Here is a 15,401-nt window from a genome sequence, read left to right as displayed (position 1 = left end):
ACCAGCCACTGTTGTTTGAACTCCCAGAAAATGGCTGCTTTTCAATACTCATAATATGCTGCATAGGGCAATCAGAACTTGTGGATAACTACTTGATTCTTCTACAGGAAACGACCCAATGTCGTCCATTACGTCGATTTACAAATAAAACATTTCCTGTTATTTAAAATCAGAACACTCCTTGAATTTTTCTCTAAAACATATATTGATGATTGGACTCTCCTTAATCTACCATATAAATGGTTTTGAAAACACAAACACATCAGCAATGCCCAATTTAGCACCATATTTAACTTCCGGTTGATCGTTGGTGTGGTTGCGAGGATTTTATACGAGCCACCAGTCAATGAGGGTATGCTTAAGTTTTAGTAAGTTTTGTTAGCGCTTTGGAAAGTAGATTCGGCTTTATTATAGAAACTCATGCAAGTTGCCGAATACGCCCAAGATTAGAAATTGTTCCTTATCAAGTTGACTTGGTTGTTGTCAATAAATACGTTTAATTCAGATTTGGTGTGTCGATTTAATGATGAAGGCAGTAGCAATGTATATCGTAATTAAATGGCTCTATAAAATATTGATATCCCATATCACCTTATTGTATTAAAGTGTCCAAAGTGAAACTCGGTTATAGCCAATCTGGGATATACTGAACTGATTTGATAGCATGCACGATTTATGAATTTATTCGTGGATTGATTTCTCATTTGAAGAAAGTCTCCGGCTTCATTGCGCTTGTAAATACAAAAAAGACATTTGTCATTTATAATGAAAAAAACAGAAAGATCGATGTATGAAAGTAGGTGTTGATATCGAAACTTATATCCAAGGTCAATTTAAATTGGATATCTAAATTCCTTACACATGTTATACATGTACCATCAAAGTCCGATTTTATACATCTCTTTATAAAATAATAGAAGTATTTGCAGATATATGTGTCTAATTTCTTTATAAGCTGACAACTCAATATTAGCTTATCCAGTTCTTTCCGGGGTACGAGTACAGAGTTCGACAAGCCTACATTCATGTTCATACTGACTGATTCTTTCCTAAAGGTATTGAACCGTAGAATACAAATGAAACGACAAAATGGTTCATTTCTGGCTGGCATGAAAGAGAAGCGATGTCTATCAAGACTCTGTACGTTAAAGATCCCTCTTTCGGTTTCAAGCTCTTATTAATAACATGGAGTCAACACTAGAACAATTTATACAAATTCAATAACACGAGACGTTTCTTGACTTCGGTTCAAGGGTAGACAACCGTAAACTATGATTGTGATATTCAGAACCACATTAAATAATACTTATTCTTATTCGTGATATATATTAAGCACAATCACACAATTTGTTTTAGACCAACCAACCAAGTGATGATATAAACGGAGCTTGCTCATTTTATTAAACTTTACAAAGAAATAATGCATTTAGCTTTTTTTTTAATATTTTGCTGATTTGCATTTGACCGAAAACGAGCAAGTTAATGCCGCCGCAAAATTTCCCTGGTGCAGAAAAGTAGAACGTAAAACTCAATTGATTTCGTTTCATTTTTTTATTTTCAATTAAGTATTTCAGTCGCGAAACGTCAAGACAAATTGACAAATTGTAACTCTCGAATATCAAGACAGCAAAATCCACTATCATGCTTGATAAGAATATGATGAACTAAAATTCCTCAACCTGTCGCTTTGCTAAGAATTGTATTTAAGTACATGATTTGTTGCATAAATTGCATCTTCAAAATTCAAATAAACTACTACATTCAAAACAAAACCGACCATCGCCAGTATTATAATGAGGCCAGAATTTAAACAAATGGGCTAATGATTGGGCTAAGGATTACAGAAAGAGTTCCACTATAACTTCATGTACAGGAATATACGTCGGACATAAGTTCGATAAATCTAAAAAATAAAATGGACCCATTATATCCTTGCAATTATTGGCGTAATTTGCTTTGAATTTAGAAATTGAAGAATTCATTGCATTGGTTTTCCTCGGTTGAATCAAAATGCAAAAGAATTTATTTGAAAAATCGATTTTTCCCTCTAAATCTAGGATGGAGAAGAGTTATGTCCCTTCTAATGCAAATTGAAGAGTTAAATTAGTAAAGGTAAAAATGTTTTCCTGTCATGTCAGACGAAAAGTGGGGAAGTCGAATTTCAGCCAAAAGTTTCATCAAAATTGGCCTTTGGGTAAGTAAAGCTTGTTTTTTTTTTCTTGAAGAAAACATTATACACAATCATTTTCCAGTGTGTTATGTCTATTATTTTCTTATTTTGAGACAGATCATAAAATTTTACACACAGTTTTGGCTGTCTGCATGTCCAAAATCCATTGATATAGTCGAGCCAAAAATATAAACATTCTCTATGTTCTCCCTCTCCGCGTCGATATCTGCTATCCAGTAGCCAGAGAATGAGACAACTGACGAAACATTGGTGTCGAGATGAAGGATTTTATAAATTTATTATAATTATAATAACCTATTTTTGAACAATGTATATTCTATTTTAATCGTTGAATCGTTGGATGCCAAGGGATTCACGAACATGGTGACACCTTTTTAAATGAAAAAAAGAATTGCTGGTACCAATTACAATTCATGGAACATGGAAACAACGCCATCACAAACAATCATCTCAACTCAAATCAACACGTAGAGGTATGGTAAACATATCCTGCTAAATACCCTTATCAGGACTGCTAAACATATTCTCACCAGGACTGCTAAACATATTCTCACCATGACTGTTAAACATATTCTCACCAGGATTGCTAAACATGTCCACACCAGGACTGCTAAACATATTCTTACCAGGACTGCTAAACATGTCCACACCAGGACTGCTAAACATATTCTCACCAGGACTGCTAAACATGTCCACACCAGGACTGCTAAACATATTCTTACCAGGACTGCTAAACATGTCCACACCAGGACTGCTAAACATATTCTCACCAGGACTGCTATACATGTCCACACCAGGACTGCTTAACATTTCCTCATCCGGACATCTTAAAATGTCCTTATCATAACTGCTTAACATATTTTCTTCAGGACTGCTAAGTATTTTCTCGTCAAACTAGAATAGATATAGATTTGATAGTGACCTATTTTCGAAATTGATATTATCGATTGGGCCTCAGTTACTTCCCTTGAAATGTGAAATTAGTTAAGTAATATTATTTTAATTGAGCTAACTCACACTTCAGACTTTCCCCTGCCCTTACAAAAATTCAGACATTTATGTGTCTTCTCATTCACTCACCCAAACTACTATAGTGAAGTGTTCTGCATATTCGCCATAACAACATTTGCAGTGAAAATTTTGCTCGCCCTGAGGTTTCGATCCCAACATCAACATAATGCCTTGTGATTTTCAGTTCGGAGTGACTGACAAAGAAAAACCGTCTTGTCATTCGGCAAAATTTTCTCATTGACTTTGGACTCGTTTTTAGCCTAGTCATAGAATGGACATATAGGACGGATATATGCAATTACTTACTCTCAAATCTGGAACGAAAAGGCCATCTTATTTCACTAAAACCATAATAAAGCAAGCTTTAGATTTCTACAGAGTTGTTCGGTTCAACATAATGGCTCAGCTAGCGTAGGGACTGGTTGAACCATGTCCATGGGGCCCCACGCCAGGCAAAAATTGGGCCTACTTAATTTCAAAAATATGCAAATGAGTGAAATAGCAGACTAAAAATCTGTATATCTTCGATAAACAAGCATTAAATTGACTTTCAGTGTGGTCTCGAATGCAGGAGAGCATAAATATCGAGAAAAATCTCGGGGATGGACCCCACCCCATATACCTCCAGGGGCCCTACTCATCTACTTGAACTACTGCTTCAACAAGTTGGCATTGCCATTGATCTTACATGATCTTTGACCAGCAAATATTATTTGTCAGATTGCTTGTTTGTGACAAGGGCTTAGTAACTGACATAACATAATTATGTTTCCCGCCCAAATAGTTGCGCCACTAACAAAATGTGTTTAATCATGTAAAACAGTTATATTATTTTGTTAGTAGTAAAAAGGTCAATTATGTTAATGTCTGATAAACATACAATGTTGTGTACAACAAACAATGTTAAAGAAAACATTCATGAATTACTGCGGTCAGGAAATTTGAACATATTCAATGCAATCTAAAAGTACGTACCAAGGTTATACTGACTGATACTAACCACCATGGTTATGTTTGAGTTTGACAGAAGTTTAATTTAATTTCATCACTTAGTGCTTAGAAGGGTTTAGAACATTTGACCAAATATATCTGTATGTTACCTTTAAATATTGTATGCATTATATATGTTGTGTAAACTGTATATAGTGAGAACGAGAAGCGTATCTCATCTCGTTCAATAATTCTTGGGTAGCAGCACATATGTTGTACCCCAAGTATCTCTTATGCTCAAAACCACAAATTGTTGTTAGATATCTTTAAAAGAAAAGGGGTTTACCCAAAAATATATTGCAGTGTTTATATGTGTTTATATTATCACTATGTAAGGAGAGTATTATATCTTTTATTACTATCTTGATTATTTACATATTAACCCTTTATGTTATATGGTACAATATAATAGCCATGTAATTGTTAGAATTCCCGGTCTAGACCTTTTGGTAGCCTTGGTCTTGCAAGCTCCCTCCTAGCTAGCCGTAGTATACGGGTAAGGGGGGACTACAGACATTGGAGAAGAATTGGAATGTCCCTTATTAAAGTCAAAGGTGTTCCCGATAGGCCTATACATAAAACAGTCTAGAAAACCTCTTTACAATCCCTTTAACGAACTTTATCATACGCTAATATAATGTAACGTTGATCACATGAATTTAAAAAATCTTAGTAATTGCCCCAATCAAAAGGTCCCCTCCAGTCCAAAATAACACCGGGTTTTAGTCCTATTATCTTGATTTAAAGGGATTTTAAAAAGATTTTCTAAAATAATTATTCGTATCGGGGATACTGATAGCATTGATTTACACCATTCCAATTTTCAGTCAGACGTCTGTGGTTCCTGCAATTCCACTTAGAAGACTAAGTTTTTGATGACGTCACCAATCACAAATTATGCTTTATTACACAAGGCCTATATCACGATTAGTAACGCCATCAAACATTTAGTTTTTGTGGAATTGTAGGAACCACTGACGTCTGATTGAAAATTGGAAGGGTACAAATTAATGCTAAGGTTATGAATGAAAAGTTATGCCGTCCACGTTCTTGAAGTAGGCTATGTTCCGAAACATCTTTGCTTAAATAAAAGGCCAGTATTCTTTACTGTATCTCAAAATATACTTTATTCAAATTCGTAAACTACAATAAAAGTGAGTTTGATCTCTGTTGAACATTCAACTTCAACTCATTAATGTTTTGTTAATGGTTTTAGAAAATGTTTCTGGTCCGTTTCTCCAAATATCATAATTAAAAGATCTAAATAAAAAATTACTTAACGTCGCACAATTTTTGTGTGTGAGGGTGTGGGGGTCGAAAAAATAAATGAAAGAATTGCATTATCTTCATTGAACCTTTGAAACTTGTTTCAAGGTCAATTTTCGAACATTCATTTATGCATACAATAAAACAAACATGACTTAAATGTGAACCCTGTCTTACCCCAATTAAAGTATAAATATGTATTCAATCTCATATTATTCACTAACGATTTGAATGTGTACCGTTTACTATGAAACATAATAATATTGACATTATGTCTTGTCTATATACATAGTCCTCAGATTATTATATTTAGAAAAATCAAGTGGCAACCAACTTACAGTATTAATACTGCTGACGACTGACCCATCTTTAGAGTTGAATTTCTGTGCCATTGAAATTTAGTAAATGTTTAACAAGTATGCTTATTAAGTTATCCATTAATAAACTAATTTGTTTAATTTGATAATTATTCGTTGCAATATGAATTGGGAGTTTGGAACAAAGTACATCAAAAGCTTGTGAAATTGATTTCCAAATTTTTGTAACGGTTATGTTATGTTATAGTCAGTGTGTGGGTAAGGATTCCACGTTGGATGGAACTGCAACACAAACAGCATAAGCTAGGTTGTGGACAGAAAAGAAGGCTGTTCATAATAGGGCGCAAAAGTTCACTATTTGGTTTATTTCTGAGCAGATATTTCCCCTTAAGGATAGTAGTTTTTACAAAATTTACAAAACATGTCGTAGTTCTTTTTGCCGGCAAAAATCATTACAAGACAGGACAAATATAAGTACTCCCACTATCTAAAGTTATATACGTACTTGGGGTCAATCAGCCATAAAGAATAAATTTTGAAGACAATAGAACAGTATTGATTAACAATAGAATACAAGCCAAGCCAATAGTACATGATAATAAATCTTATTTTATATTAAAGGAGGTGTGTGGGGGGGTGGGGGGGGGGGGGTTAATTAAAAACACTTGTACATGACGGATACAAAAATTGGGTTCATATTGCAGCCAGTTCCTTTTTTTTGGCATTATAAGTTGCACATGGTTCAACAACCGTGGATGAAACTGTTGCATTGTCAGTCATGTTGAACCACCGTGTCCCTAATGTGATTTGCCCACTTCAGATGATGAATATGTTGAATGCCATTTCAAATGGTCCCCAATTTGACTGATTCTCGAAATTATTTTCCTTTTTCTGATTGCATTTTGGTTTAGGTTATTTACCCTATTTCGATTCATCGCGAAGCGTCCGAATCCTTTTTTCGAGCAATGAACTAATGTACAATGTTGTCTACGACTACCGCTCAATTTTTATGTTGGAGTATATAGCCTGACGAAATAGAAACACTTAAATTTCATTTGTCCAAAAATTCTATGCTAAGACTACCAATAGTCTCATTACCCCCTAAAAATTAAAAAATTACCCCTAGGTTGAAAGCCCCTTTTGTAAGTCAATGTACGAGGTTTCTTTCTGTTAATTTTATGCATAATTAACCTATATCTTATCAGATATTTAAACCCTATTTAACTTGTGCAATAGGTGTGGTAAGTTATTATGAGTTCAAATTAAAGACAGATAATATACCATGAACAGCTTTATCAACAAGATATTATTCAAATCAATTGAATGTCATGTCCTTTAGTATAAGGGTCCTTTGAATCTTTTCTATTATGTAATTCTAACCTACTGCACTAACAAGTGTACATGAACTGCGAGCGAATTTGAAAGAGCATTGAAATTCTTTCTGTATAAGTTGGTGGGAGGGTATGGGTGTTTACATTGAAAATTTGACTGGTCTATTGGATTTTCGATCGAACATGATTGAAACAGTACCTTCAGATTTTCAACCCGATTTCGACTTCAGTGATGCAGTTCGGATGTCATACTTTATGCCCTAAAATGGAAATTTCCTGAATCCTATTTCCAGTCTGTGGAAGCATGTCAGTGAATAAGGATTCTGTGAAGAAAAGGTTCTATGCACTCCTGTATGCCAGCTACGCTAGACTAAGTACAAACTATACATCAATTCGAGATCAAATGCACTTTTTTTTGGCCCCCTGATACCTTAGATATCCAGCTTTAAAGCAAAAAATCACTGTTTAATAAGATGATTGGATTATTATGATTACCATGATAGGATTTTCTCAAGCTGGAATTAAGATTAATAGATTAGTTAGTTCAGCTGGTCTGTCTTTTTGGAACCTGTTGGTGCCCGTATAATTTGACAAAAATCCAATGAACTGTAACATTCACTGTCGAACCCTGATTAACATGATCTGATTTGTTTAATACAGTGTACCAGAAACAGTTTCAGGACTTAATCTAAACCAGAGTTTCCCCTTCGAATAAATTCCCCCGGAGTCTAACTCACTTCCCCATCCTTCTCTACCACGCTTGAATGCACTCTTAGAATTTTTAGCTCATAGACATTCGTTTGGAGAATTCCAGGAGTACATGCAAGCGTGGATTAAAACGTTGGGAAAGTGAGTTAGAATCCAGGGGGATTTCCTCGAAAAGGAAACTCGTAGTTTTTATTTTGAATCTGAAATAAATCTGTAGTAACACCAATTTTATGACACACCTGGTATATTGATTTTGATCTGATCCAAAAACTGTTTGTTTTAACAGCCCCTGTTCGGTTATGACGCATATTTCTATTGCTATATTCTAGAAAAAGAACCTAAAACGTGGGCGTAGATGAATTTTCTGATAATTTATAATGATTTCAAGAAATCAAAGTTAGACAATTGTTTGATGACTTAATTTCATTAGCAGAATTATAATGATTATCTTTAATCTGATAGGATATCTTTAAAGATTGTATACGAATTGAATTAACCATATTAATAGATTTGTATAACTAATAAATGCAATTATGATAATCTTGTAATGAAATCAGGTGGATTTTGAAAATGATCTATGGGAATAAAATTTATTTAACTTATTGTAATTTGAATAAAACTAAAGTATAACATAGTAAATCACAATAAGTAATAATTTGTTTGTATATTAAAAAAATAATCTTCTTATTAGTTAATTAAAATGGTTATTATTGCTAGTTTGATTCAGAAGCGTTGTTTGTTTGTCTGTTTGTTTCAATTAGATATACTCCTTCAATGAAATATTATCTCAGTTTGATCAATGTCAATAAGGTTGAATTTTGAATTATGTTGTGTTTGTTTGTTTGTTTGTTTCATCGTGTTTGACCATCTCAATGACATGTTATATCAGTTTTGACAATGTCATTATTCATTTCAATCATTTCAAAACATATAGTTTTTAATAGAGTAATTTAAAAGTATTCACTAATGCCATCAAAGTTAATTTCTCGAAAAAAATATTGAATTGTGCTGCTTGTTTGAGTCAGTTACGTTGTTTGTTTGTTTCATTTAGTTTGGTCATCTCAGTGACATGTTATATCAGTTTTTTCAAGGTCATTTATATCCATTTGATTGACAAATAATGGTCATCAGAATATGTGTTTCACATGATGTTATACCTCTATTATACATACCTACGGTTTCAGAATGAAAATTCTCTTTCAGCTTTCGCGTAATATTTTGTATGAATTTGGGCCAAGGTCAATAGAAACCCTCTCCCTCTCCCTCCCCTATTGACTATCATTGAGAGAAAACACCGAAAATAATCAGAGTTAAAAGGTTATTAAAAGTTACAGATTATTACCATAAAGACAACCTACTTGTTAAATTTTTTCACAAGTAGCTTCATTTCCAACTATTTATGGCAAGTTATGATATAAATATTCTGAAAATTGACGCGCACTGCCAATTTGGTACTTCATATCAATTATTGGGGAACGGGTGCAAGAGAGATGAGCAGTATGCAAAATGTTAATTATCAAAAACGTCGTACATAGTACCTGAAAATAATTTTGAAACATGCTATTTGCAGCTATGTATCTGATCAAACTATATTAGTTTTAAAAAGGGTTAATTAAAAACTGAGTGTACTAATTGTCTATAAACTGCCTAAACTAGTTTTAGTGTTAAGCCTAATAAAGACTCAATATTTCCAGTTGAATTTTTTAGAAAACGTATAAGACATAATTATCTACTATCAGTCATTTAATTTGCTTCATTAGTTTTCTAAAACCTCCAAAAATGCACTACGAAGTTTACGTAAACCTTTAAAAATTTATCTAGATAGCAAAATGAAATCTCGACCTGAGAAAAAACAGAATGTCCGTTTAGTAAGTTCGGCTAAATTTGAATCAACTTAACAAATAAATTAAAAGACCTCAAAAAAAAAAAATAATAAAAAAGTTGAATTCAATGATATAAAAGTTCGTTAAAATGTCAAACATTAATGATAATGGTCCGTTTGAGGGTGCGAAAAATTATCAAAAATTGTTCTATTCATTAAATAGTTCATCAATATGTTCATCAAAATGTCATCAGAAATGTTTAAAAAGGGCGCGAAAACTAATCAGAAACTATGAAATATATTAATGAGTGACATATTAAAACACTTTATCTATTAATCTTCATATTAATTCATTTTCAATACATTACAATGTTTTAATGAATAAATCCGATTATTGTCGATAACAGTATCACAATAAGGCCAAGGGAAAATTGCTTTGAAAGGATTGCTGTTTACTCGGCTACCATTGGCGGCCAATAACACCAGTGACCAATGAAAAACAAGTATCTTATTTATGCCGGTTTATCTTGTTGCTACACGCTTTTTTCATTCAGCGGGACGTAGGGTATTTATATTTTCCTCGCCGGCTCTGACATTGAACCATTCCTCTATAATCATTTCACCCATAATCATCTCTCCAGAGGAAAAAAATCACCAATCCGAGGAAAAAAGGGAAATTAAATTAAGTGTATAATTAATTATTATAGGATTTCTCTGTTCGTGTGTGTAATTAGGACTTCCACTTAATTAGCCTTATCAGCGTTGGAATTTTTATCGGAAAACCTGAACGTACAGGCTTGAGAGAGAAAAGACTATATACATGCAGGAATCAATAGCAGCATAGACTTTTTCAGTTTATTTTTTTGGCTTTTCTTCATGTCAGCATGTAAGTATCCATACATTACCTTTAGTGTGTGTGAGAAATGGTCAATCTGTAACATGTACATTATAGCATAACTTTGGCATCTCATATCTGACCAGTGCATATTATGATAAGGATCTTCACTGGGTTGATTCCCAAAAGCAATGGTTAAGCAACCAAAAGATGTTCTTGTCATGATTCGAATCTCATAGCGGACGACAAAACAAGGTGATAAAGATGCAGTAAAATGTACATAAGGTGTATGTTTTTTAATTAATGATAAGACAATAAATAAGCCTCAATTTTACTTTTACCCATCGAAAATTTCTTCAGTTTTAATATTTTAAAAGATATTTAAATTTTGACAGTTGTCAGTTGTTTTTACTACAAGTCTGAACTTATCGGTGCAGTTGTGTAGTGAATACCCTAAGATCATTGTGGTTTAGTCAATACCTATAGACGGTCAACGTAAGGAATGTCAAACCACGTATTATGCTAGTATATGTCATGACTTGACTTGAATATGATATCCTTATATGAAACGTTACACCATGAGTGGAGGTCTGTTCAATTTAATGATTGACTAGGTGGTTTTGGAAGGTTTATCTTTCTTATCGTACTCCGGGGTATTTGAGAGATTATGAGGTGAACAATTTGATAAAACCCTCAATAATTTAGATAACGTTAGGCCGTTTTGACGTTTAATGTGCAAATTGATTTTTGGAAATTTTTCCATAGAATAGATTTACTCTTCTTTTTTTTTTTTTAGCTTTTCTGCCATTTGATCTGATTTACCTATTTCTTGAATGTACTTTGCAAAAAACGACCTTTTCTAGATAATTAACGATACCCCGTTTGTTAATGAGGCAATTGATTCAGTGATAATGTAATCGAACACGTATTCATACGTTCGATTGATCGATAATTAAATGGTGCACACACACCTAGTACCCGAAATGACCCTAATAATGTATTTAATGATGATTGGTTATCACATTGTTTTTATCTTACTTTGTAAAACTCTTGTGATGTAATTTGGAACATTTTCCCAAATTTTTCCGTCGGTATGTTGCCTTATAATTGGCTATTGTTCATTTAATGAAATCGAACAATCTGAAACCGACGTAATACCACAAACCATTGGTAACGATGGGTTTATAGGTGAGAATAGCAATTGCTTAGTCAAACGGCCATCTCGACTGCCTTTAAGCCACATTAAGTCTGACGGTATGAGCAGTATTTATTTGTATTATTTATGAGATCAGATGGTAAAATTGGTCGCGTAAATCATGTAATATTTATAAGTTTGCTTCAAATTAGTTCATAACAAAATCATTTATTAATGACAAGTATTTCCCCATATTGATAATTGTGTTAGGATAATCTCTATTTAGTCCATTCATTCATTTCTTCATTGCTTTCATTCATCCATTCATTCATTATATTCATGTCAATACATCGCGATCTAATTGCTTCGGTGCCATTCACGATATTCAGCAATGCTATTTTAGTCTCAATGAATGATCTATACTCGTGGTATCTGACAGAAATCTGATTTATTTTTTCAGCCATCATGCATCTGCCCGTTCATATCAAGAGCGTAAGCCGAGTCAAGAGCAAACTTCCACCGGTGACGAGGAACGTTCTAGCCAACAGGCTCAGACAGAATTGGTTGGCTAAAAACCCACAAGACTCGTGCAGTAATGGTGGTGTCAACTTAGATGATAGCCTTACGAGTCTCAGCTGGTTACAGAATCTTAATATCATGAAACTCGGCACCAGTGGGGCACCTACACCGCCTGCCAGTCCCGTGCCTCAAGAAATTATCACCACAGCTAACGCCCAAAACAACAATAACTTAGTTCAGCATTTTGCCACCATACAACCACCCAAATTGGATTCCAGATTGAATTATGTGGATGGTTCGCCTTTTAGTGCAAGTTTTGTGCCTGATAACATAGACTATAAGAATAACCCATACGTGAAACCGCCTTATTCGTATGCCACCCTGATTGGTATGGCTATGAAAGAGACACAGAAACAGAAAATCACACTGTCAGCTATTTATAACTGGATTACGGATAACTTCATGTATTATCGTATGGCTGATCCCAGTTGGCAGGTTCGTTATGTTCTTTATTTTAAGCCCCAAGGTCAAAAAGGCTGGCTTGTCAAGGTCATTTAGTTACGCGCCACTAACTTCTACTTCAGACGACATGGCCAGACGTAAATGAATGTTCTTACGATACGTTATGTGCAATAGATATTCAGAAGAAACAAAATTAGCCATGTTGACCATCTTGAAGTCTAGGTAGTGATCTTGAAAAACTACTGTTTCGTTTCGGACAGCTGAAAACATGCTTGACAGCTACAAAAACATTAAATTAAAAATGGTATTTACTTTATGTGAAATAATCGATGTCCCACATAATTATATATCGAACTATCTCACTCAAGACAATTGAAGTTAATCACCCATTGTTGATATTTGTGTTCATTGACTTTATAATCTTCAATTATCGCGAAAACTGGATCAATCAAACCCTTGAGGTTCCAGATTCAAACTTACCCCCTAAAGTCATTTTGCTTTAGAAATGATAATATTTTCAAATCTACTTGAATGAATGAAAATGGTTTGTTTTCTGTGCCATGAAACGTAATCATAAAGTCAAATTAGCTGCCAACAAGCAACAATGAATATAGGAGAGTTCATTACTTCGCGGAATGAATCAATATTTTGAATGACTAATCTATCAATATTATTGTTGTTATTTACACTAGTTACCGTACAAATACTGAATTTCATACCCTTAAAGCCCCTTTATATATTATTTGGAGAGGTAAAAGATAGCGACTCCTATTAAAAAAAAACCTTCAAATTAGACAAGGTTAGTTCCACGAACTAAATTTAAGATGGTTTTCTACATTATTTTGTACAATAGTATAAACAATAAGTCGACCATTTACTACGTTTAAGTCGAATTCCCTTATTGTACCTTTATTCGGTTTTCCTTAATCTAAACTGGAATAAAAACAGTAGGGCGTAAAGATCCATTTCATTGAAATAATTCTCAAAATTATTCAATCCATGATATACACACATTCTGAAATAATCCTGGCATAATGGAGCTTTAATTCACACCCCTCCTTTAATCATTTATTTTAATACGTGCATACCTTCTTCTCCCTGACAATTACCCTATTATTATGGACAACAGTAACGACCAAACGAGAGGACATGGCCGCCAAATCAATAAATACCAAGACATAAACAATGAAATAAACACGTATATATTGTGTAAGATTATCGATTGTTTCGAATATCTTTTGAAATGAATTAAGCTTGATTCAGACGGGATCATGTAAAATTGATTATATTAAATACGTTCAATGAAATTCTGAATTCAGGGAAAAATTATGGTGATAGGTTCATTGAGTTTAGCATTTCACGTTATGTAAAATACAAAACAGGAAGTAGGCTACCTCCACAAGGATATTATGTAAAACGAGAGTCCCAAATTGAAATTTCGAAATCATTGTTGTCTATACATGAATATAAGTACGGTTCACATGGACCCATAGAACCCCCACAGAGCATGAAATGCAAACGTGACAGTTGGATTATTTAACCTTCACAAGTCATCTTGATAATTGATATTTTCACGCTCATTTTCACTTAATTTCATTTTCTCATTTTAGAACTCCATACGCCATAATTTGTCTCTTAACAAGTGTTTCGAGAAAGTTCCGAGACGCAAAGACGAACCTGGTAAAGGTGGTTTCTGGAGAATAAACCCGGAATTCAGTGACATGCTTGAAAATGGCATTTTTAAGAAACGTCGTGGTAGTAGAGACGTAATGCCAGTGCCACCACCTGCCAAAAGAATAAAGCGCGAAGAGGAAACGTTTGCCGCCTTGAACGGTAATGATGACGAAGAAAATCGTGTATTAGTGAACGGTAACGTGCTTTATTTCGGTGTTCAAGAAGAGGAACAAGATCATCTTAGATCTGATTTCAATTGGACTTCGATCTTACAACAAGATATCGAAGTTGGAGGTGTCCGAATTAAAACTGAGAATCTCGTTGACGAAGAGGAGGCCGCTAGTCAAATCTTAGCAATGAGCCCGCCTACTTCCGAAAGTAACTCAGACGATCTCGGTCTTGACGATCTTCTCGCAACTGCCGATTTTCATGTGCCATCTGAACATCAACTAGATCCATTAGATCTTACTGTGACTGGACAAAGTATCCGACGCCCCGATTGGTGGGAAGAAGCCTTAAATATGAGTGGCGACGCGGGAAAATTAGCAGACATTACCCAACAACAAAATCATCATGGACTCAATACACCTGTATACTCATCATCACCGGTTTATGAAAGTGAACAAATATGGATCCCTCCTATGGATGACGTTGCTAGTGCTTTTGACGTGGACAATTTGTTTGACCTAGATAACATACCAAGCCCGTACGCTGGTTGACTTCAACATCCTGTATGCTGATAAAAACTATGCTATTCCTTATCAAATAGGGTCAATTCATCCTTCATCCAGATGAGTGTTTGATATGAGATTGCGGAAAGACGCTTCTTCGTATCATGTCACCATTGATGGCCTAATTTTTTATGGGCTAGTGGTTTGTCCCGTCGTGTGAAGAGTTGATTTGGGTTAAATTCCACCGTGTGGTTTGAATCTCGAATAATCAGTTCTTGACAGCACCAATATGATGACATAGTCACATCAGTCCCGACATCGTGTAAGCATCACTTTATGTGTGGTGTGAACGTCATGAAAACAATCGAACAAATACAGTATTAGTGTGTTATTTATGCTGATATGTGTTTTATGTGCTCATATGTGTTACATTTATGCTCATTTATTCAAGTATTATCTAGTTCATAGA

The 15,401-nt window shown here is 34.2% G+C and overlaps 2 protein-coding genes across 2 annotated transcripts; both read left to right on the top strand.

Moving 5' to 3' along the window:
- Positions 1-2,692: 2,692 nt before the first annotated feature.
- LOTGIDRAFT_105952 (hypothetical protein) lies at positions 2,693-2,998 on the top strand (the record flags this gene model as incomplete). The annotated part of the gene is made up of 1 exon (XM_009062055.1): positions 2,693-2,998. A coding segment is annotated over one exon (306 nt), but the record flags the coding sequence as incomplete, so codon positions are not given.
- A 9,472-nt stretch (positions 2,999-12,470) lies between these two features.
- Positions 12,471-14,341, top strand: LOTGIDRAFT_69660 (hypothetical protein; the record flags this gene model as incomplete). The annotated part of the gene is made up of 2 exons (XM_009061688.1): positions 12,471-12,620; positions 14,198-14,341. Coding segments are annotated over 2 exons (294 nt in total), but the record flags the coding sequence as incomplete, so codon positions are not given.
- Positions 14,342-15,401: the final 1,060 nt, after the last annotated feature.

This window comes from Lottia gigantea, assembly GCF_000327385.1.
Source record: "Lottia gigantea unplaced genomic scaffold LOTGIsca_5, whole genome shotgun sequence".
NCBI classification, from domain to species: Eukaryota; Metazoa; Mollusca; class Gastropoda; family Lottiidae; genus Lottia; species Lottia gigantea.
This window is presented reverse-complemented; position numbering and strand designations above follow the sequence as displayed.